The sequence below is a fragment of the Odontesthes bonariensis genome, chromosome 10 (assembly GCF_027942865.1).
Source record: "Odontesthes bonariensis isolate fOdoBon6 chromosome 10, fOdoBon6.hap1, whole genome shotgun sequence".
NCBI lineage: Eukaryota > Metazoa > Chordata > Actinopteri > Atheriniformes > Atherinopsidae > Odontesthes > Odontesthes bonariensis.
Genome location: NC_134515.1, coordinates 26,812,601 through 26,835,712, shown reverse-complemented (window position 1 = coordinate 26,835,712; position 23,112 = coordinate 26,812,601). Strand labels below are relative to the sequence as shown.

The 23,112-nt window shown below is 43.0% G+C and overlaps 2 protein-coding genes across 10 annotated transcripts in view; both read left to right on the top strand.

Annotated features, from left to right (window-relative positions):
- Positions 1 to 12,306, top strand: part of anks1aa (ankyrin repeat and sterile alpha motif domain containing 1Aa) — a 60,489-nt gene extending 48,183 nt beyond the window's left edge. For 4 of the 7 annotated variants that reach the window (XM_075474978.1, XM_075474977.1, XM_075474975.1 and 1 more), the window contains 10 exons: positions 3,085 to 3,183; positions 4,748 to 4,894; positions 5,429 to 5,575; positions 5,656 to 5,844; positions 5,934 to 6,071; positions 6,158 to 6,229; positions 6,351 to 6,437; positions 6,579 to 6,716; positions 7,845 to 8,027; positions 9,506 to 12,306. In XM_075474978.1, coding sequence (XP_075331093.1) covers positions 3,085 to 3,183; positions 4,748 to 4,894; positions 5,429 to 5,575; positions 5,656 to 5,844; positions 5,934 to 6,071; positions 6,158 to 6,229; positions 6,351 to 6,437; positions 6,579 to 6,716; positions 7,845 to 8,027; positions 9,506 to 9,622 — 1,317 coding nt within the window. In that variant the 3' untranslated portion in view covers positions 9,623 to 12,306. The remainder of the gene's footprint in view (positions 1 to 3,084; positions 3,184 to 4,747; positions 4,895 to 5,428; positions 5,576 to 5,655; positions 5,845 to 5,933; positions 6,072 to 6,157; positions 6,230 to 6,350; positions 6,438 to 6,578; positions 6,717 to 7,844; positions 8,028 to 9,505) is intronic. The other 3 variants (XM_075474974.1, XM_075474973.1, XM_075474976.1) reach the window with 3 other exon arrangements.
- A 2,158-nt stretch (positions 12,307 to 14,464) lies between these two features.
- Positions 14,465 to 21,750, top strand: LOC142389830 (specifically androgen-regulated gene protein). 3 transcript variants are annotated; one of them, XM_075474968.1, is made up of 4 exons: positions 14,465 to 14,633; positions 18,738 to 18,932; positions 19,345 to 19,510; positions 19,660 to 21,750. In XM_075474968.1, exons 2-4 carry the CDS (start codon positions 18,828 to 18,830, stop codon positions 21,213 to 21,215), a joined length of 1,827 nt encoding a protein of 608 aa, XP_075331083.1. In that variant the 5' UTR covers positions 14,465 to 14,633; positions 18,738 to 18,827; the 3' UTR covers positions 21,216 to 21,750. The 3 variants fall into 3 exon arrangements, with proteins under 3 accessions (XP_075331083.1, XP_075331085.1, XP_075331084.1); XM_075474969.1 differs by lacking the exon at positions 14,465 to 14,633 and adding an exon at positions 14,654 to 15,649; XM_075474970.1 differs by lacking the exon at positions 18,738 to 18,932.
- Positions 21,751 to 23,112: the final 1,362 nt, after the last annotated feature.

The window sequence follows — 23,112 nt, the reverse complement described above, 5'->3', positions numbered from 1 at the left end:
TTAATCTTTTTTCTTTTTTTTTTTTTTAAAGTCGTACAGAGGGTAGACAGACTTTGCATGTTGGTGTTGCATCTGTTTAATCTCGATCCAACGGTTTCTCCGTCTTTCTGTCCTAATTGGTTCCACTGCCAGCAAAGTGGTAACACTAGATCGAGTCAATGCGGCCAAACCCTGCAGAAAAATCCAGTAATGGCTTCATGCATTAAGAGCGCAAGGATTCTGTATGGATCAATTGATTTGTCTGTTATGCAGTGTTGGTGATGTATAAATATCCGTATAAGAACATTTGTGTATGCATTAGAGTGAAAAAGAATGGGCCACTCTGTTAGTCTCCCCTGGTCTGATTTAGCAGGACAAACTACGACTCTCGGGGCTGTTGGTTTTCTGGGGGGTTGTGGCTGTGCGCTGGATGGGTGAAGGAGGAGCAGAGTATCATATTAATGAGGGGGCAGCAAAGATGGATGAGCAGCCCAAGCACTAACAAAACCACCTGGCTTCCACTTCTGCAGATTCATTCTTTTCATTCATGTTGTGCTGGGTTTCTCCTCATTCATTCACTCAGACATTTAGCATCACAAAGTTGTCATTACCACTTTCCTGTGTGTGTGTGTGTGTGTGTGTGTGTGTGTGTGTGTGTGTGTGTGTGTGTGTGTGTGTGTGTGTGTGTGTGTGTGTGTGTGTGTGTGTGAGAGAGAGAGACAGGCTTTGAATTATGCTAGATAGCTTCTGAAAAATAGCAGAGTTGACTACAGTACTTATTTTGTGGGAAATGAGGATTTTTTCTTTCCCGAAATCAAGTTGAGGCTTGTTCATTGACGTCTGTTAGGTAGTGAAACGTAAGCTAAACTCTGCACCAATGTTTAAGTATATCACATGTGGCGTTTATCACATATACTGAAAAAAAGCAAGACGATCAGTTTTTGACGTTGGTCAAGAAATGGATTCATCCCAAAGATTTTTTATTTTTTATTTTTTTTAGTGACACTACAAATCATAAAGGTTCGTTATGATTCCCCACAGCTGCAGGTGATGCTGTAGAATCCCTAGCTGTGCCCAATCCAGCACCTCAACTGTTTAAACCATTAAGCCCTAAGAAAAAGAATAGTTTAAAGTAAACAAAAGGATTCCAAAACATGAGCTTTGTTTGAAATGAATCCGCTAAAACCTTTTGGATTTTCTGAAAAACTTAGCACAACTGGCAGCTTTCGCCAAACTCTAGAATTCCTCGTCCTCCGAAGCAGATAAAACGTGGTAAAAAATAATTCCACAGCTTAAACATTTAACTTTTTTTTTAATTATGACTTTCCCTCTTATGTTCACCAGCAGCAGGAGTTGGGGGAATTATTTGAAACCCACCGAAAAAAATGTTTTGTCATATTTGTAAGAGAAATCATGTAAAAAAAAAAAAAGAAAAAAAATTGATTGGATTGAAAGGGAGCAGCTCAAAAAATGTTGCATCCAGTCTTATCTTCACGAGTTAAAATGCAAGGCAGCAGCCCGCAAATGCTTTGCATTTTTTGCCTGACAGCTTCCCCACACGGTATTGTACGGTGTGATTTTTATCAAGATGTCTGGCTTTGTCATAGAATCTGCCGAGACAGATATCTGTTGCAGTATCTGATTCTTTGTTTTTCTCGGTGTCAGATGTCATGAACTGCATTTTAAATGTCTACAACTCAAGCATGATATTTTAAAGGCAACGTTGTGTGAAGGGGGGAAAGAAAAAAAAAAAGTCTTCAAAACAGCCCAAGTCAGTCTGTTAAGAGTTCTATAGAATCCTCCCCCCGTTGAGCCATTTATCGGTCAATCCCCAGTGGGACAGTAATACAATCATCCATGCACTTCAGAAGTGCTATTATCCATCCAGCTTCTCAAATACTGTCGATCCTGTACTGAGGAGGCAGCGATCGGCGTGTTGCGGCTCAGAGATAATGGGCTTCAAGCTGTTTGTGTAGTGCGAGGCATTAAAAGAACAAAGAAGGTATGTGAGCTGTAACCAAGACTGTGCATCACCATGGTTGTGATTAACGCGGCTTTCCGAAAGTAAAAAAGTTTCTCCCCCCCCTTCTTCTTTAGACTCATTTAAACAGGCTGTTCCTGCTTATGTTCCACATGTTATACAGTATAAATGGGCCTTACTCTGCACAGTTGAGATTAACATTGTGATTCCACCGGCAGCGTTGCACAGAATACCCTCCTCTTCCTCTCTCCTCTCTCCTCTTGTTTGCATCCTCAGCCTCTGCATGAAAAACACGCCGCTAAGTTTGACCTACGGGCGGTCTCTCCTCTGTCCCGAGGTGAGCGCCGCGGGATTAACTTGAGGTTCATATTGAAGAGTCAGCCACCTGGACACTGAGCCGTCACAACTGGTTCAGCAGCGGCAGCAGCTCCCACGGAGCACCGTGATACTTTAGCAGATGAAATTCAGTTGCTGACCTTCTCCACACATGGCTGACATTTACGGCTTCCAGATGGACTGACTGAGGCTGAGTAGTTTAGCTTCATAATGGCTCACTTATTTTGACTGTCAAAAAAAAAAAAGCAAGTGGGGCTCTAAAATGAGTGTTTGCAGCAGAAGTCTTAGCTTTGCTTCTACCCGACAGGTGTTTTGATGTCCCTGCTCAGGTCACCCGTCAACCCTCGAGTAATCTTCTCCGTCGTCTCATATTGCTGACCACGCTGCAACTCTGACATTGATTTATGGCTCCTTTCTCCATTATCTGTTACCTGTCACATAGTCTCAAAGGTGATATTGTTTCTAGCTAAAGGCTAGTTTGACCATCCTTCACATCCCTGTCAGCCCCCCCTCCCCCCGCAAACTTAAGTCGTGTTTAAGCGGTTATCGACATAGTTCGCTTACAACAGTCAGTACGGCTTCTGTGGAGGATATCACTCAAGAGTAATTGACCTTTTTCCGCAATGGAAGCATACTTGGGATCAATACCGAGCCTGCAGAAAAGAATCTTCTCGTGGAGGGTTTGTCTCAGTTGCATTTAACCTTGGATTCAAGCAGTGTGCGTTTGGGATTTTTCGAGATGATTTGATTTGTACAACGATCCTAATTTGATGTTTTTTTTCCTTTAGGGGAGCAATGTAATGGAAGACCAGGACTTGAGAGAGATTGGAATCACAGACCCGAGCCACAGAAAGAAGATCCTGCATGCAGCACGCTCTTTACCAAAGGTGAGGGATCCCTGGCATCTACTTCATTACTTAACATCAGCATAATAAGGCTCCTTTAATGTTACTTTAGAAGGCGCTAAGCCTCCCTTGATACCGAATAACTAGGGCACTGGTGGAAGTAAGAAGGCATGATTCCACGTGTGCTCGGTCAATTTGAGATGACTGCACTCTGAGTACTTCTGTTTTACTTGACTTCTAAATGTCCAACACATCTCTACTCAACCAAAATAGAGAATTGCTGATACTTGCTTTTACCGGCTATTCATCTCCAGGGGTTTAATATCTAATATCCAATCAGCTGTAGGCAGGCCTGTTACAATTATTGCATACTTAATCATCTTGAACTTGTCGTGATCATCTTTATTCACTTGTCAATAAAACAGCTGGGAAAAAACCTGAGCTCTTAATACACTGGTCGAACACACCGCAACGTCTAGCTTTCGAGTCCAATGGGACAGTGTTTTATTTGGCATTCAGTCCAGCATCGAATGACTCAGCTGCAGTCTGCGGTCACAGGTATTTATCGGCTTTGGCTCGGCACGGCGTTGATGGGGACAAAGACATCCGGGTGTACGTGCGAGTTTTTGCTGAGAATGCCGTACTCGGGGCTACAAGAGGGGCAAAGCTCACTTTTTCCTCACAGAAACACACATTCACCTGCCATAAAGGCTCTGAAACTGACAGCAACAACTTACTTACATACTGCAGCACAACTAATCATCTTGGAAAGCTGTTCTCATCAGAAACTGTGGTCCAACACAGCCTATAGGGTACAGTGCGATGCCTTCGCTTCATGTTGTCATAGTTGCAGGCTTGTCCTCTGGAAAGCAGTAAGAAGTAGTGGTAGTTACAGGATCAGTTATGAATATGTATTATTTAGTGGCTCTTCATAGTGAGGCCTACATACGCACCGCTTCCTTTTATTATGTGTAATAGAACTTAAAAATAGTCAATCTAACCTGTTGTTGACTAGGGCTGAGCAATTTTATCGACACTGCCATATATATAGATATTTCGTTTCCCGATAAAGTATCGATTTATTCGTTTTTATTTTTAAATTCAATTTTATTTTTTTTAAAGCAAACTTTATTGAAAAGTCAGACGTTTCAATTAGTGAAAACACAGAACATTAAGGTAATACAATACAATGCCAGGGGGTCACATTATACAAAACGGTGATAAATTAGTTCATAAAAATGTTGTATAAAGTGCATAGCTCTCACGTTTGGGACATTTTCGTTTGTTTCTGTTTGTCTGGCTGTGTTGTCCTTCCGGTTCAAAGGTTGGACCACCAGTCCAATCAGCGACGATTCATGTCAAATCACACTGTCCCTTTTTTTCCCCCCAGAAAATGATGTAAGCGTATCGTATCGAATCGTGAGATTAGTGTATCGCTACAGCCCTATTGTTAACTTTGACTCATGCACACGTAAGGAGTCACTGAAACGCACTCGCCGAAAATGTCAGGAAAATTTGTGGAAATGGCAGCCTATTGGCCCGCTCATTGTCCCAGATCCCTCAAAGCAACCGTGACGGATTCAGTTTTTTTTAATTGTTATTCCAGGTGAAAGCGCTTGGCTGTGATGGCAGCAGCTCCCTGTCCTCCTGGCTGGAGAATCTGGGTCTGAACGAGTACTTGCACAACTTCCTGGCCAGCGGCTACCGCAGTCTGGACTGTGTGAAAAACCTGTGGGAGCTGGAGATCGTCAATGTGAGTCGCAGTGACGTATACGGGCCACGAGGAGCATCAGAGGGTGAAATTAGTTGTCGAGTGTGTTAAAGGAAGTCAGTTTGACAGTTCAAACTCTGGAGGTGAATACGCAGACGCCGGGAAGTAGTTTCCAATGCCCGAGTTTAAGAAGCGAATGCTTCACTATTGGGAGACAGAACTCCGTTACTTGTCAGTTCTGTGAGAATGTAACCTGTCTCTCTGTATTACAGTAGCATTTTAAATCCAGCACTGCTTACATGCAGCTTTACTTGGAGGTCTTTTTTTCCGCCTTTTGTGGGGCATTTCTGCATTTTCAAGGTGCGTTACTGTAGCTCAGCAAATTATTGTGTATTCATGTGGAATCGGTATCTTTAATGAAGTGGCGGGAATTTGCACCCTCGCGCATTTTAAGTTTGACAGAACAGGACAGACTCTTTAAAAAAAAAAAAAAAAAAAAACTGGTGTTGTTATGGCTTTTGTTTGTTTGTTTTCTCATGTGTTCAGTTGATAATATCCCTCTTCTCCTTCTTCCAGGTGCTAAAAATTAGCCTGCTTGGTCACAGGAAACGTATCATTGCCTCCTTAGCAGAGAGGCCTTATGAGGAGCCTCCAGTCAAACCTCCTCGTTTGTCTCAGATCAGGGTGAGGACTGGCACGCTGCGACACTTTGTAATGTGCTTTGTAGGTTTGGCTACGTTGGTTTTAAAGAAGTATAAATGAGAAATGGCCAACGATCGTATTTTTTCATCCATCCCACAAAGCTAACTGTGTCTCTGCAGTGCCAGGACCTGCCCGGATCCCAGACCTCCTCCCCCCTCAGTCAGATGGAGCCCTACCCGGGACGCTCAATGGACCCTCTGCTGCCTTCAGGAGAGCCGGGCAGGAAGAAAGTGCCAGATACCGACTATGATGCTGCCCAAAGATATCGCAGTGAACGCCACAGACCTCAGGTGTGTGCTTTATGCGTATGTTCCGGATTATTTCTATGTGCTGTACTGGGTCCGCCAGGCCTCTCTGATGACGCCCGTTATTTTCCCAGGAGCGATATGAAGAGTGGCATCGAGAGCCCCGTTTGACACTGCGGCCGCCGAGTCTAGCAGCACCGTACGCCCCTGTCCAGAACTGGCATCACCAGCCAGAAAAACTCATCTTTGAATCCTGCGCCTATGAAGCCAATGTACACTTCCTCACTTCCTATATGAATTTCCAGTTTTGTTGAATATATGCACCGTCAGTGATGCTTTCTCCTCTGTTTGCTTTTAGTACCTGGGTTCAATGCAAATTAAAGATCTGAGGGGCACAGAGTCCACGCAGGATGCTTGTTCCAAAATGCGGGTACGCCATCAATTTCTGCATTATCACAGGATGAATGTATGATTATGTAGTTGACATTTGAGTGGACAGGAACTCAAGCTCATGATTCTTTTCTGCCTGCTGCTGCTGGTTTATTCTCCAGAGGTCCACAGAACAAATGAGAAAAGTCCCAACCATTGTCCTCTCAATCACTTACAAGGGCGTGAAGTTCATCGACGCAGCCAACAAGGTCAGCACCCGCGAGTTTGACCTTTCCACCCAGCGTATCCTCAGTCACGTCACACATCAAATGTCACACATCATCTAAGGGTTGGGATGACACGATCAAGCGGAGAGCTCCCTTATAACATGTGTACTCCTCTTGGCGCAGAACATCATCGCAGAGCATGAGATCCGGAATATATCTTGTGCAGCCCAGGACCCAGAGGACTTGTGTACATTTGCCTACATCACTAAAGACCTGCAGACCAGCCACCATTACTGCCATGTGTTCAGCACTGTAGACGTGGTAAGTACGACCTCTGGAGTTCAGTCCTCAGAGTGATGGCAGGTTTTTGGCTTTCAGTCGGCACCATCCGAGCTGTAGCACGCGGCGCTCCTGCTAGCTGCAGCTAATTCTCTGCTAATGGGGAAGTGTCCTTTTTTTTTTTTTTTTTTCCATTTCTAAGAAAATCAACCCATCCTCAATTAGTTTGATAAATTACACCATTAGAAATTATTGTTCTATGTTGCTTTAGATTCCTGGAATTTTAGCAGACAGTGATGCATAATCGCAGGCCACTTTTTTTTCAAAATATATCCATCATGCTTTCATTCTTATGTTGATAGAATTTAATCAGACACCTTAAATTCCACGGGTGGACTTTTAGATGGCAGACAAATGAAAGGAAAAACCAAAAATGAAATGCGTTGTTAAGGGGTAGCAAACTTTCCTCATTTGCCGATTTGAATTCCTTCAAGTCTCCACGTTGTGACACAGAGATGTGACGGGCTACACGGTCAACTCCGTTATCTCTAGTCTGCCCTATCTCTTCAAGGTGTCACGCTTCAGTTGTGGTTGATAACCTCCTCAGAGACCACTCCAGCCATGATAAGCAACTGTCCATTACCTCTCCGTTCCCCTAAGAGATCTGATGATTATGCTTCCAATCTGCCCAATAAGTGTGGAGTCATCTTAACAATGCAGGGTTTCCTGAGAAGAGGCTGCCTCTCAGCACGAAGCGCTGTAGCAGCAGTTTGTAGCAATCACAGGCCAAAACAAGGCCATGGCTGTTCTTTTAACCTGTATTGAGCGTATTGCTGCTCTGTGTCTGCTAGATGCAGTTTTCACCAAACAAAGAAACTCAGAGCTGATCGCTGTCCGACACAGAGGACAAGACACTCATCAAGGCACTATGTAACACTTGATTCCACCTGCCTCACATTTATAAGCTGTCAGGGTTAAATCAAATAATCCACCCCATTTAAGCTACAGAAGTTGGATCCAATTTAGGTCTGCGTGGTTCTTATGTAACTGTGTTTTAAAGTTTCTGGTGAAAGAAGTATTATTCCGCGATCGTCTGCCGACTGCAGCATGCAGCTGAAAACTGTCCATAAAACACGAAAAGGGCTCTCTGAACTCCCTCTTTCTGTGTAGAACCTGACCTACGAGATAATACTGACGCTGGGCCAAGCGTTTGAGGTCGCCTATCAGCTGGCTCTGCAGGCCCAGAGGACCAAACAGCACCAGAACCTGTCCTTAGGATCCAGTTCAGAGGTCATCGAGACAAAGTCCAGTCGACCTGTGCCGAAACCGCGGGGGAGTGTACGGAAGTCAGGGGTGAGTCACACGTCAAGAATATTAGTGCGCCATATACACGTACCACTTATCATCAGACTCATTAGACTTACACAAACATGTCACTGTTTGGACTCAAACCCTGAAAACACATTCAATCCGTGTCATCCAACAACGATTTGCATCGTTATACTTGCATTGTGCTGCTGTTTCTCTGGCTTTTAACATTGGATAATTAAGAAATGAGCTAACTACACCTCAGGGATGTGTCACATGTCTCCAGCTGCGGCTCAACTGAGCATTAGAAGAACCGATTCTATGCATCTGCTTGTGTTACTCTCTCACTGTCATGCACACATTTACCTGCAACAACCACTGATCGGCTTTAGCAGACACTGAAAGTGGACAGACTCGGCCTGTCTCATGCTGCTCCACTTTGTGCAAATTTTCTTTCTGCAACTCTCAGTTCGCCACGCTTCTGCTTTTTTGTGCCTTTTCTTGTACTTTTCCTCATTCTGTCTGACTCTCCTCTCTCCTCCTGGCGGTGTTATTTCTCCCAGGACCCTCCTCCTCCTCCTCCTCTCGACAGTTGTTGCTGTTACTGTTACACCTGCACCACCCACCTTCCCTCCTTCCCACTGCTGCACTCTACCAGCCCTGCTGCTCAGGTGCTGCCTCCTGTCCCACCTCCACCTTCTCACACTTTTGCTTCTTCTCATATCCGCTCTTTTGCTCTGAATGTGTGTTCATTTGATGTTTGTATTTTTCATTGATTTGAGGGAAAAAAAACACAAATGAGTTGCACTTTGCTGCACCCTACTCAAAGTGGGCTCTTCTTTTCCTCGAATGTCCCGTTTGCATATGGCGCCCTCTAGTGACAGTTTAGTGTTAAAACAGTCAAGTTAGCATTCACAGAGTTGTGACGGTCACGAAAAGGATGTAGGCCTACAACTTAATTCCCCGAAAGTCTTCTCTGTAAAAGTTGAAATGCGTAAAAAAGGTTTATCTTGGATTTTGGATGTATTTTTAATTACCTAAAGACAAAGCAGGCAGCACTTGAACTCGGCACTGAATTAATCTCTCTGGGGAAGACATTTTGGTTTCTTATCTTGTTGTCGTTCGTTGCCTTTTCTTTTTTATTAGCTCAGCTTTGTTTTATGTGTCCTCACAGATGTTAACATGATATTGTGTTGCAATGGCTGCGATTTTGCTTGTGTGTTTTTTGAATAGATGGTAAATGGACTTTCCTTACAAAGCGCTTTTCTAGTCGAGCTGACAACTCCGAACACTTTTACACCACGTCCCGCATTCACTCGAACACTCATGCAGCACGTCTCGGCCTACATAGTCTGTATATAAAAATGTCAACACAAACCTTTACTGGCTGCTGGATTACCTTGTGTACACAGGAATCATCTTCTAATTAATGACAGATGAGATGCCATAAGTCATGCAAAGTGTAATTAAAATTGCATGTGAACAGTTGCTGAGATTCTGAAGATGTCTGTCTGCACTTTCAGGGGGACCTGGTGGAGCAAGATGGGGATTCTCAGTCCCAGAGCAGTGTCATGTGGCTCGTGGACCCCAAGGAACCCAAACGCACTATCAGCACCAAGTACGAGACCACTATATTCTGAGCGGACCCCTCCTCCTCCTCCTCCTCCTCCTCCTCCTGGGCCTGGTCTCACCTTTCCTCCCTCCCCTCCTTCTGTGTGCCTTTCACTGTGACTCGGCTTCTTTCTTTTGTACTGGACCTCTGTCTACCTCCCCTGCCTCCTTCCAGCTATCACTCCTGTCCTCCTCTTAAAACACCATAACCTGTGAGAGTTAACCAACACTTTTTATTGATTCTGAATGAACCCTTTCCACCTCGTCAAACCCCCCTCCAGCAGGCATTATCCACTCTAAGTCTAAGTCTGCCACTCACCTTCTTTGTTTACCTTGTATGCTTCCTCAACTCTTGCCCTCACCGCTTATCTTTTGTCAGCTGTCAGCCTCCCCACTGTTTGCTCTCGGTGATCAGCTCTTTCTTTTTCGCAACATTAGGCGACGGCCACTCTGAGGCTTTTCGCTCTGATCTTTCGCCTCCTGACTTCTCCGAGCACTGACAGAATCCGATAAACCGCAGCCAAGAGCACACATCCTGTACCTGGATGGACACGTTTCCCGAGGAAACTGTGGAACTGCTGCCGTAATTCTATGCATCAGTCGGACATTAGCAGACTGTTTCTGTTCAGTGGGACGCAGGTGCCCTAGAGGTTCCACACAGCACTGAGCAAGGGAGATGTGTTTTTTTGTTTACTTTTATCTGCCTGCTGCAAGCCAAACCAGGCTAAGATCTTTGCACTGTGATGAGGTCCTTTTGAGCATTTATTTTGAGGGAAATTGAGGAGGGCTCCGAGGGCAATGAGGTTCTTGCTGATTCAGATGATGGACAGTCCAAACTACCTGAAGACGGTTGTCTATCTGTCTGCCAGAGCAGCAGGATATAAGTCCGATGCTCCTTCTAGAGCCAACTAACTCCAACTAAGCACTTTTACCAAATCTCCAAGTGTGTAAGAATAAGTGCATTTCCTCTTTTTTTGTCATTATTGTCTTCTTTTCAAAACAAATGCCTTCACTGTTTATTCTATCCGCATTGCCTTTTTTTTTTTTTTCTTCTTTCTTTCTTTCTTAAACCAATGACGCCATGTTAATGTTTCACTGTGTTGGGTTATTGAGTTAATCATCCCAAAGAGGGGCGATCCATCTCCGAACCCGTTGTTTGTGTACGTCTGTTTACTGTTACTTTCGCATCATTTTAACCTCACTGCTTTGTGTGCGTGTGTGTCTGTCTGTGTGTGTGTCCCCTCCCTGTAGCTGAACACTGGCTGCTCCCAGGTCAGTAAGACAGGACAGGAATGAGCCCTGCTGCATGGTGGGTGGGATGCTTTTTGTTGAGAAAGCGACCCACTTCCCATGCAGCAGATCACGCCGCCAGTCGGATCATGCTCGCAGCTCACTGCGGTAACACACGGGCCCGGGGACAAAGACGACGCTGCACGCTCCCCTTCAGTTCACCTGACCTCTCTCTGCACACACACACACACACACACACACACACACACACACCATTCAGCCTCCTGTCCTTCAGAGTGATGGTTGCCCTGCGCGATGTGAGAGCCGTATGTGTTCCTGCCTTTCCTGAGACATGAATTGTGGCCTCCCTCACAGAGAGTTAGTGTTTACTGTTTGAGGAAATGTAGCTGCAGGTTTTAGTACAGAACTTGTTCTTGAAGGGGAAGTGGGGAAAAATAAGGAACATGAACTTTTCTGTTGTAGGTACACTCACTCCTGTATCCAAATGTTTGCGTTTCCCTTCATGACCATGAGCTTTCATACAGTACATGTGATAGGAAATGTAATCCTGCATGGGAGGAACTCTCCAAGCGAACGCAACACTACAAAGACTGTGTTATAGTGATTTCCTTTGTTTGAAGTTGTCTTCTGTGTTTTGGTTATTTTTGTAGGTTTTTATTGTTTTTGTAGGACAGTGTGAGTCCTAAAGCTGGAACTGGATCAGGTGTGGTTCACTGCAGTTCCCTCTCTTCTTTCCCTTGCCCCTCTTTGTTCACTTAATCTTGACAAGATTATTCACCAAACCTGCCATGCAGGCTGGTACGACTTTAGATTTTAGCTGCAGAACAGAGTTGAAGGGCACGGCATGTTTCTTTTGCTGACTCAAAGTACGTTGACTGTTAATGGTACTGTTTGATCCACCAGCGTGTATCTGGGCTGAGATCGTAGTCAGGTCCTTTTGATTTAACTGTTATATATGTGGTACGTCGTCAGGCCAGTACGATGACACACTGGCACGTCGTCTTCAGCTCGCAGGTGTCGGCACCTTCAGCCATATGCCTGGTCTTGTTCTGCTTTTGCACATTACCAAGGATCAGGAGACATTTTGGGACTAAACTGATGACATCTATGATGAAAATGATATTGTACATGATTCTAGCAGTCTGTATTTTGATACTTGAATGATTTCTGCTTTTATAGATATCTATATATATGTATATGTATGTATGTACGTATGTAATTTTTGACATTTGTCAAAAGAGAGAAAAGGACTATGTCTTATGAAATTAAACATATCGTAAATAAATACCCTGTGATTTTAGAAAAAGTAAAAGTCTGAGATTGACTCAGAAGAGGGACCTCACTTCAGAAAAAAAAGATTGTAAATAATCTCGGGCTTCCATTTTTTTTTTCTGTTTGTTTGTTTTTTTAAATGATTATTTTTCATAATTGTACCACTAATAAATGTTACAGTTAGAATCTGTGTTGTATCTTTGTCCATTCATTGTTTCCGTATTGATGTTTCTGTCAGCGCAGCTGCACGTGGAGTGCCTTCGAGTTTTTCCATTTCAGGGCCTTTAGCCCGACGCTCGTTCCCCCCTCAACAAATTTCATCAGCTTTTCTTTGAATGGATGCTCAGCAGCTCGGAGGCCATTCAGGTGTGAGCAGCGATGGCAGAAGAAGAAGAGCTGCTGTTGATAGATTACAGCTGGCGGCCTCTGCTGTCACTCCAGTGAGCTCCTGCAGCGAGCACAGCCCACAGTAATATTAGAACAAACAAGCACAACATGATTACCCACCCACCCCTCCACTTCAATTACCTCCGTTTCTCGTGGAGACGCTGAATGCTGTTGGGACTTTCAAGAGCTCGAAGCTGTTCTGTTGACTTTGTGTGCTCGTTTACTTTTATCAGCTGAGGTTAATTCAAATATTGTACATTTTTAAATTGCCCCAGCTCTGCCTCGGGCCTCGACAGTTATTGTTATCTTTGTCGTGAGGGAAATGAGTCGACAGAAGAAAATTAGTGCCGCTATAATTCAAATGCCAAAAGGCTTGAAATATGTCAGGGATGCGTCATGAAATGGTTCTCTCACCATTATCCTAAACTCTAATACAAAGAAAAACAAACGCTGCTTCAGTTTTTTTTTTGTTGTTTTTTTTTTTGGGGCAGGGTGGGGTTGAACGTCCAAATTCTGGATGTAGAAACGGAGGCCCAGTGTGTAGCATTAAAAGAAAATGTTAAATCTTAAAACATGAATCTTATTTTCTTCAATCCTCTGATTCTTGCCCCATATTATACGGCCTGTCACTCTGTTTTTATCTAACTTTAAAGTCTTTTCAGTCTGAAATGGCTTGCTGCTTTAGTTCTTCTTGAGGTAAATTAAGCTTGGCTTTGGCAGCATGAAGGCTACATTCTATTTTTTAAATGACTGCAGGTACAAAGTGGCATCGCTGATCCACAATTAAAACCTTAACAACAACAACACACTTTACACATGTGTCCCGCTGTTCCTGGAAAAGAGAAGCTGCAGTGAAACTAACTGATGAATAGTTCTGCTTTGTGCATGAGCTCAAACACACAAGCTCCCAGCCTGTAAACAGTGAATATGAATTCTGAAATAAATCATCTGGGAAACTACCTTCTCTGCAACTGCTCACAGCTGTATATCTCTGAGTGGAATTAAATGTCGGTCTGTCCACCACTTTGGTTCAGACTGAATTATCACAACAACAGCAAGTAGAAATATAATCATGGTCCTCAGACAACAACTGCCTGCAACAAGCCAAGAGAACTTTTACAGCAAGAATGCCATTTTCAAAAATGTGCCAAGTCTCCAGGGAACGAATGAGGAACTAACTGCTAATTAACTATTACTTATTGTAATGATTAACCTATTTTATTAGTTCTTTTAAGTGTTTTTTTTTTTTTTTTTAAGAAAGGTGAGTAACTAATCACATATGCCCATATAGTGCTTTGATCATTGCTGTTATTGAGGGGTCACCTGAGAACTGACTGGCAGATCCTTTACTGATGAAAAACTAGGTAATGATTTGTCCATCAGTGTATTTGAAATGACCACAGTGACTTTTGTCTTCACATGAGTTCTACGTAAGCCAGACCCACAGAGGAATTCACATTTTTGATCACTTTTAGTAATACCACAGAGGTTGGAATGAAGAATGTGATGAGCAGACATGTAAAAAAATAACAAAAATATGTCACGTGTTACAAATTATAAAATGAATCATAGATATAAGACATATCTATGTCTATATCTATATATCTGTCATATCTATATCTAGACATCTATGATTCATTCTAGATTTGAATTATATATATATATAACTAGAACAGCACACATTAGAAAAAAATAATTTGATCCTTGAACCGAAAGAACAAAGCGTTTAGTCAAATTTGATTAAGAAAACAAATCGTTTAGATAAAATAAAAAAAACACCATACATTTTCTCCATTTATGAATACGAAAAGACAGTTAAAACGGATTATATTTTTTTAGTTTGATGGCACTGTATCCCCGGCAACGTCTGAGACTGCCGCCCTGTGATTGGTCCCCCGCCAACATGCCCGGAAGCTAACTGGCTCACCTGGCTGCCAACCGTTCATACCTGCTCGCGCTCCCCTCGCAGCCTGTCAGCCCGTCGCGCAGTTTGACTTCCAGGAACAGAGCGGAGCCGTCGGAGCGGCGCATCTCTGCCATGGACTGACATCTGAAAACAGCTCTGGCTGTGTTTGCGTGTGAACGAACACCTTGGAGTCCAACACTTCGGCACTTTCTCCAGCATCTCCGGTGAGTTTTTCTCCTGGAGGAGAAGCGCGTTTGATGCAGTTGTACTCGTGGAGTTAACTGCTCCAGTTGTTTTATTCATTAATTGAGTGATATTTGAAAGTCAGAAACGACTCATGTGTGGGAAGTATTTGTTTTTTAGCTCCTAATTTGGCGAGGAATTGAATCAACTTTGCAACTTGTTCAGACTTTTCTTATGGACTTTTTTTTTTTTCTCCCTGCGTATTATTGGTGAGCTTTGACTCACCAACATGAGGATAGTTTATTAGAAAATAGTTTATTAGAAATGCACCGACATTAAGTTAATTTTCATGCACAGTGTACTCCTTTTCAGGGTGTGGAAGAAAATTTAGTTTAATCATTGAAATTCTTTTAGAATATTGGACATTGACTCAGGAAAAGTGCAAATATTGGTGCGCTAAAGTCAACAAAAGTCATTTTAGAGCAACAAGCTGCCAAGCTAAACATTAATGAAATATTTCTTTTCATTCCAGCAGCTTGTGAGTTGCTCAACCTGATGCTGGCCCTGAACTTGTGTTTACTGTAAATCATTAAGCCGGTTCAAGATGACTTGTTGCCCTTAAGCACATCCTTTACATTTTTATTTTGTCTCTCTGACATACTAACGCACACATTTGTCATCGTAGACGCCATATAAATGATGGTGGGATGGTGTGCAATAAGTCTGGCTCAAAACCACAGCTTGTCCTCAGGTTACGGAGCTGCTCCTGCCCTTGGTAGTTAAAGTGTTGCACCTGCTCCGAGGCCGAGGCTCAGAAGGCCCAGGCACATCAGAGCGCTTGGCTGAACCTGTGGAAGCAAGCATAGTGACATTCCTGTCACCATCAGGCCTGACTCAGCTATGGGCGTAGCGTGCTTCGCCGCTGCTGCCCTGCAGGTTTGTTGCCTAGTTCAGGTTCGAGAGGTGTTGGCTTGGATATTTCCCTCCGGCTCTGCCGATCTGGAAGGCCTAAATGGGAGGGACAGCAATTAGCAGCTATCGAACCTTTCACTAGAAGGTCGGTACGTGTTTTGTCAACGAGCTTTTGTTTCCAGTAAAACATGTGTGAGCGGAGGTGTTGGTGATCAGGTTTCTGCATCCTGCATTTGTACATGCCTTTTCTTTAAAAATAACCTTCACGGCTTCTACTTCCTGGCTGAATTATTTTGGCCAAAAAAAAAAAAAAACTCCTTCCTGGAACGATCTGAGAAGGGAAAGTGCTCGTATTATCTCGTCACGAGTAGATCGTTCCTTATTTATTCAGTCTACAGTGTGTTTGTGATGACGTCCTGGTGGGGTACAGTTGTCATGAAATTGACTTTTAAAGATCAGTTTCAAAGTTCTGTTGTTGTCACCCTTAAAGGGCAACTCTGTGTGAGTGTTTTTAAGGTAGGAGTGAAAGCTGCCCCTGCTTTCAGAAAAGACAGACGACGGGACCCCGGTGTACCTGAGGGTTTCTACAAATCTGAAGAAAACTACGTAAAGTCGTCTTCAAACAATGCCACACCGATCACACATGATCCGTTGTTATGAAATGACACCAAAATGAACTTGGTTGATGGTTGTTATCCCCCTGTGATCCTCGGCTTTAAATGTTGTTGACGGTGCTTGCTTGTGCATTTTTAAGCACTTAAAAGCAACGTTGTGCCAACTTCTCAGTTCCTTTTCAGCATGGGCCTTGAGGATGTGGAATGCTTTCCTCACGCCTGACCTGCCAGTAGTAATGTGCACGCCAAGGAACAAACAGGAAGCACAAAACTTCCCACTCTTTTACATGATGCAAATGCATCACCTGTGATCACAAGCAAACAGCTTTTCACTCTTGATTGTTGATTCGTAATGAATACCAGGAAGAGTTTCCTTCTTTGGAATTTGTAAATCATTCTTATTATTAGCTTAGCTTCTATTATTCCGTTTGGCTTCTGTTAATAGTCAATAAAAATGTGCAAAAAATGCTTAAAGCACTGCCGAACATCTTTTGATTGTGTTTTTTCAGCATGAGGTGCATGTAACAATACAGTCCTCTGCTTCCTGCTGCTGGGATAACTAGTCTAAATAGTAGGAGACAGCATAAAATTGGAAGACAAAAAGTTTTATTGTCACAATCTGTGACTCCTTCCTTCCTCGAGCATCTTTTACAGCCTAAATCATTGTTTGTGAAAAGCGTTTAAATCAGAGGATGCAGTTCAAAAGTTACTCACTCTCACCTGGCCATCATCAGGAAGCTCGGCTTAACTTCCCCTGAACACGTTCGACTCGTCCTCAGTTGCCAGCTTCACTAAGTTACAGACACTGCAGTTGGACATGAGTATCAGTGGTCCAGAAACGGCTCCGCGTGGCAGGGTTTCATGGTAGAGTTTCAGTAAATAGACACATACGACCAAGAGAAGAAGAAGAGACGGAAGTAGGTCAAGCTCCATCTATGTTGGACTGGGGACGACTCCAATAGTTTTATGGACAGACATGTCAAATATGAAGAATATTAACTGAAACTATTCCTTTGTACGAAATGATTCGGAGGATGATTCCCCAGTGACAGTGAGTAACACTGCACCCCCTCTACACATTGATGTGTGTTGAGTAAGAGCTTCGATCCAGGAGGACATTCCTGCCAGCAGTAATAAGGCCAGCACTATGACTACTGAGGAAATATTCACAATTGATTACTAGGGCAGGGTATCGTGGCCAATTTCCTAAATCGATTCGATTTCGATTCATAAGGTCCTGAATCGATTAATCACGATTCAATTCAATTCAATTCAATCTTCTCTTAAATAATGAAAATGGCTCAATAATTTTATTTATTATTTTTACCATAAACAACAGGTTTTAAGTGCAAACTTGTGAATTGGACAGTTTAAACTTCAGCTGTGAACACAACTGTCTCAAAAGTGCCATTTCAAAACTATAAAGGAATTGCAAGTGAAAGTGTACTTGAACTACAACATTCCATCACTGCAAATTACATTAAGGCATTGTTTCTTAATGTGCAAAAATGATAATAATAATAATAATGGTAACAAAACTAAAAGTAAACTTAAACGATCTAAAGTCAAGTCCTGTTATTGTGACTTTTTTCTCACTTGGTAATTGTGCAGGAAAAGGAGCTCATTGACCTGATCTGGGGTTAGGCAGCTCCTTTTTGCAGTGACAGTATCACCCGCAGTTGAAAACACCCTCTGCGACTCAATAATGGTCCCTGGGACACAAAGGTATTGCTGCGCCAGGCGAGCCAACAGTGGATACGCACTCATCAGTCAGATGTTTACGTTGCACCATAACGTAGTGTGGATCGAGCACACGAACGAGCCGCGGACGTAAACGCGCCACTGTTGCATCACGCACGAGACTACTGGGGTTAACTTCATGAAAATGTATTTATTTATTTATTTAAATTTTAAAAAAAAATAATCGATCTCATGCCCTACAAATCAATTATGCAAAATTTAAAATGAAATCGATTTTTTTTTTTTCCCCAGCCCTATTGATTACTGGCTTGACTATTGATTCATTAATCAAATGAACTGACTAAGAAAGGGACAAAAAATACACACTGAAACATTAGAAATTCCCTTTGGGATTTATAAAGTACTTATTCATTTCATTTCATGGCACACTGTCACTATAATGCAAAATAAACTGAAAGCGATGAATATCTAATTACATTTAGCATTTCACAGTTTCCACATTCATGTTAATATCCCCTTTCATTTTGATGCAGGCCATGTCTTCTGTGCAGATAAATGTTTACTTGGTCAGCCATCACTTCACTTTAATGACTCAATTAGAACAAGGGGACATGTTTGATATATTGCAGTGACTGTGATGTGGTTCCTGTTTCAGGACAGTGGTTTCATTATGAAGATCATTTAACTGTCAGCTGTAATTTATGACATTTGTTTTGTCACGGTAATGGAAAGATTCTATGTGTTCTCTCATTTTTCACCTTATTTAAGCCTCAGACTCAGATGTTTTGGTGTAGATTATTAGTTGTTAAAGAAATGGGTGTGTTGTGTTGTGTTGTGGAGGCATTGGTGCCTCACAGATGCCATCTGGTTCCTGTTCGGTGTGTCTGTATCTTCAAACATCTCTCTTTAACCTTTCAGATTTCTCCCCAGACTTATTTTCAGTGAGATTTGCACAGTCAAACGAGGACTGAAAAGCCTAGGTCCTCCGCTCATCTTCTCCCTCGTGCAATGTCGAAGAGTGGCACGTGGCCAGGCGCCGTTGCCGTGGAATCCTTGAGCAATATGGACAGCGCAGAGAGCTGCGACAGCGTAATCAGCATGAACTCTGGCTATGTGAGTGTTGCTGTAAATCTTGTGTCAGTCATTTGTCCCAGACACTCGTCTGTTTGTTGTGTAACACAGTCCGGGGACTCAGTTCTCCCTGGCCAATCTGAGAGAACGATTCTGTCTGTGGTTGGAAAATGAAAATGAGGAACTGAAATTAGTGGCTTGTGTTGTTATGACATCTACATGGACATTTACAGACAGTATGTGAAGGTTAAACACGAGCTGATGAGGGGAAGTGAGGCCGCTTGAGTTGTTCTCCTCAAATATGACCAAAGGGAAGGAAATGTTAAGCTGACTTTCAGCTTAGTCACTACTTTGCATCTGTTTGAAAAGATGTCAAACAGTATGACGGTGATTTTAAAATTGAAATGTCTCTGTTTTTCATTTTCACATCTGTAATATATTATTTTGTGTGCAGAGTGACGACAGTATGGAGCACCTATCTGCAGAGGAGAGGGCATGTCTCGTGTATCTGGAGGAAACTATTGAGGCTCTGGAGGTGCAGGAGGACAGCGGCCTATCAAATGACGAACCAGATGCTTGGTCAAAGGCAGAAAAAGAAATGGATCAGATGAGAATAAATGGTATGCTTTTGTCATCAAATACTCTGTTTTGCATGGTTTTTCTTGCTAGTCGTGTGTCTTGAGCATGCACATTCTGCACGGACATCAGTTACCACAATGCCACCTTCACTGATTGTGTTTTATCCATTTTTTTATTCTTTTTTTATTAGATATTGAGACATCTGAGTCTGGAACTCATGTTCTATCCACGCCACTCGCTCCTATCGCCGCAGATTCCGCATCTACAACATTTGAAATCAAAACTGAGCACTATGCTGTGAATCAAAGATCCGAACCACAATCCAAACCTGGTTCAGCAACTAATTCAGAAGCTGTTGAAAGAGTGGACCTGGTGGCTCAACCCAACCCTCCTGTCACTGAATCTGCTACTGGTGGCATAATTCACTCATCAGTGAACCCAACTGAGGCGCTGGGTTTAACCCTAGATGGAGATTGTCATCCTAAAAGTGTCACCAGTACAGGGACCCGCCCAGGATTGTCCGCAGAGGTTGATCCGGGTATAATCCCTCCTCCGTCAGACTTTATGGATGAACCAGACACTCCTTCCCTACCAGAGAAGGTAAACGATGTCCCTCCACCTGAAGGAATCTCCACTATGCCAGGAGCAACAGTTGACTTGGAGCCGCTACATCCAGGAGTTCCTGCAAAAAAAACTTCTGTGAGCCCCTCTGTTAATGAGGAATCTCCAGCCAAACCTCCACCAGTCTGTACCTCCAGTTTCCAACTGAGTTCTCCTCTTGAGGTACCTGAACCTAAAAGTCCACCTGCTGTGGCCCCAAAGCCCAAGAAACTCCCTGCCAACATTATTCTGAAGTCACACAAAACAACAGCTAGCTTTGATGGAAACTCTGGGCATTCAGTTCCCACCAGCAGCGACAGGGTGTTGTTAGACCCTCAGAGGGTCAGAATGGAGGCCCTTCGAAAGCTCGGTCTGCTTAAAAGCAATGAAGAAGATGCAAGCCCTTGCCTGAGCCCTAAAATTCCAACCAAAACTAGAATGTCACGGGCTGCTTCCTCTCCTCCAGTCAGCCCAGCAGCTCCTCATACACCACCAACAACACCATCTTCCACCCATGTCAACAGTCCACCTTCTGCCTTCCAATCTGTGTCGCCTGCTGCTGCATTGCCATCAGCTACGTCTAAAGCTCCTCCCATTCAGGGTCCTGATTGTCTCCTCGCACCTGCAGCTTTCAGAGACCCTATCAGACCTCTCTCTTCAAATGACGAACTGCCTGCAGTCAAAGATGTCACAAAGGTCACTGCTCGCTCCCCTCCTCTTACACCCCCTGCACTGGTCAAGCAGCTAACCCCACCAAAGGTCCTTGGTATTAAGTCAGCCACCCTGGAACGCTCTGGTTTGGGTCTAAACAGATATATAACTCATCAAAACTCTGTTGAGGCCGGTCAGGGCATCGGCAGTGAGCAGAGCCCCAGGCAGCTGCGCAGCAATCGGCCCCGTCCTGCCTCTCTGGGGAGTGGGAAAGACTTTTCACAAGCCAAGGGAGAGGATTTGAAGGCAGGCCATGCCACCAACAAACAGCCACACTCTCAGATGTTCACGCTGGCTCAAACTGGCCTTCAGCACTCCAAAGAGTCTGCCAAACTGCCCCGAACACAAGGCATTAGCGTGTTGATCTGCCCTCGTGCAGAGAATGAAGAGGACCGTCGTGAGGCTCTGAAGAAGCTGGGACTGATCAGAGACTGAGCCACATCTTGCACCACAGACTCCCTTCGCATACCATAAAGGAACATGGCAGAGATTTATATAGGACGGGGAAGGACTTCTGTAATTTTGGGGAAGCGTTTTAACCACCGAGTTTATGCTTCTTCATTTCCACCGCATTAGCGAGCTTGTGACTTGAATGCAATGACTGTCATGGCCACACTTGCATATACGCATAGTACAGCTACATTTACAATATTATTTTTCTCATAGAACTGGAAATTCAGAGGTTTTTGGATATCCGTTGACTCTCACAGTAGCCATTGTTTTTGTAAATTATATCCTGTTACTTTTAAGGGTCAGTGATGACTTAAGTAGTCATTTTAATGTGTCTTATAATCCACAGGTTAGGGTTGGGGGGGTGACCTTTTTCCACATCACCCCCCTGCTTTCATTTGTTTCATTGATACATTCGTGTGACATGGTCTCCTCTCATAGTTCTGCTTATACATACTTTTTAAATGTCAATACTTGGTAGTATCTATTTTCTCTTATTTAATTAAATGTATAAATGATGTCCCACATTGTTGGAGCATGCCTTTCTGTAACTCCAAGCACACAGAGTATTTGATAAGAATCTGTATCATTTGGCTTGCATGAGTGCATAATGACCCACACAACAAGACTCACAATCATATCACTCTGCAGCTACTCCATGTCTCTGGAGTCAGCGTGGGCTTGTGTGTCGCAAGCATCGCTGTACTGGTCAGAAGTTTCTCTGTCCGCATCAGGATATACCATATGTGTTTTGTTTTTTTCCCCACTTCCCTCGTTTCTGACATGTCAGCCCTCATGTTTCAAGTCAAATCTAACGCTGACGCACTGGTTCTCTGGCTCCGCTACAGCTTTTTTTTTTTTTTTTAAATCTGTCACAGTGAGAGAACTGGTGCAACCTGTTTTTTTGTTTTTTTTGTTTTTTTTGTTTTGTTTTTTTCTTGGCCTTTATGAAACATCCCTGCTGCTCATGGCCGTAGCGACATTAGAGGACAGCGAGGTCTGGACCTCCCTTATTTCATCCGAGTTTTTTTTTTTTTTTGTTTGTTTTTTTTGGACCGCCAAAAATGCCCAACTGAATCAAACATAAAAAACCTCAAAACCTCTGTGAAACGTGCTTTGCAGATTGTGGTTAACATCCATGGAACACAATTCAGCAGACATCGCAAGTGATTAAGCCTGCGCAGCACTTGGGCACAACAAAGCCAACAGTTTTAAAACAGTAGCCTATGCATAATGAGTTATGAGTAGGCTATGATGTCTTCTTTGACAACTTTGTGAAACAATTTGATAAGTCACTGTTGTTAAGAAGCCGTCATTTGGTTAGTGGAGAAAAAAAAAGACCGACTGACACCATCAGCTGCATAAAATATGAACATTAAAAACATAGGCTCATGTAAAAGCATAGACTATCCGTGAAAGGTAATTTGATTGTAAATTGGAAGGCCTATGATATACGTTGATTCATCATTCACTTCAACAAGTTCAAAGTTACCCCCTATATTCTTTAAAAACATGGTGGTGTACTATTAAAAAAAAATGTAAATTTAGTACAGTACATTTAAAAAAATAAATGCTGGTTTATACAATTAAAAGACATTTAAACAATACAACTCTTGTGTGACCTGTAATTTAATAAATACATTAAAAAATATAAATATATATTGTACATATACATAAATGTAGGCTATATATTAAAAACTATATAATTTAAAATATATATTGTAAAAATTTAAGTGCGCATCGTCAACCTCGCCTATTCCAAAATCCTGGCTACGGCCCTGCTGCTGCTCACGATTGCTCTTTCACGAGCCAACTGGCTGTCTGAAGAACATTTTTTCACTTCAGACTTTTAAAGACGAATGGATTTGTTTGGGGTTTTTTT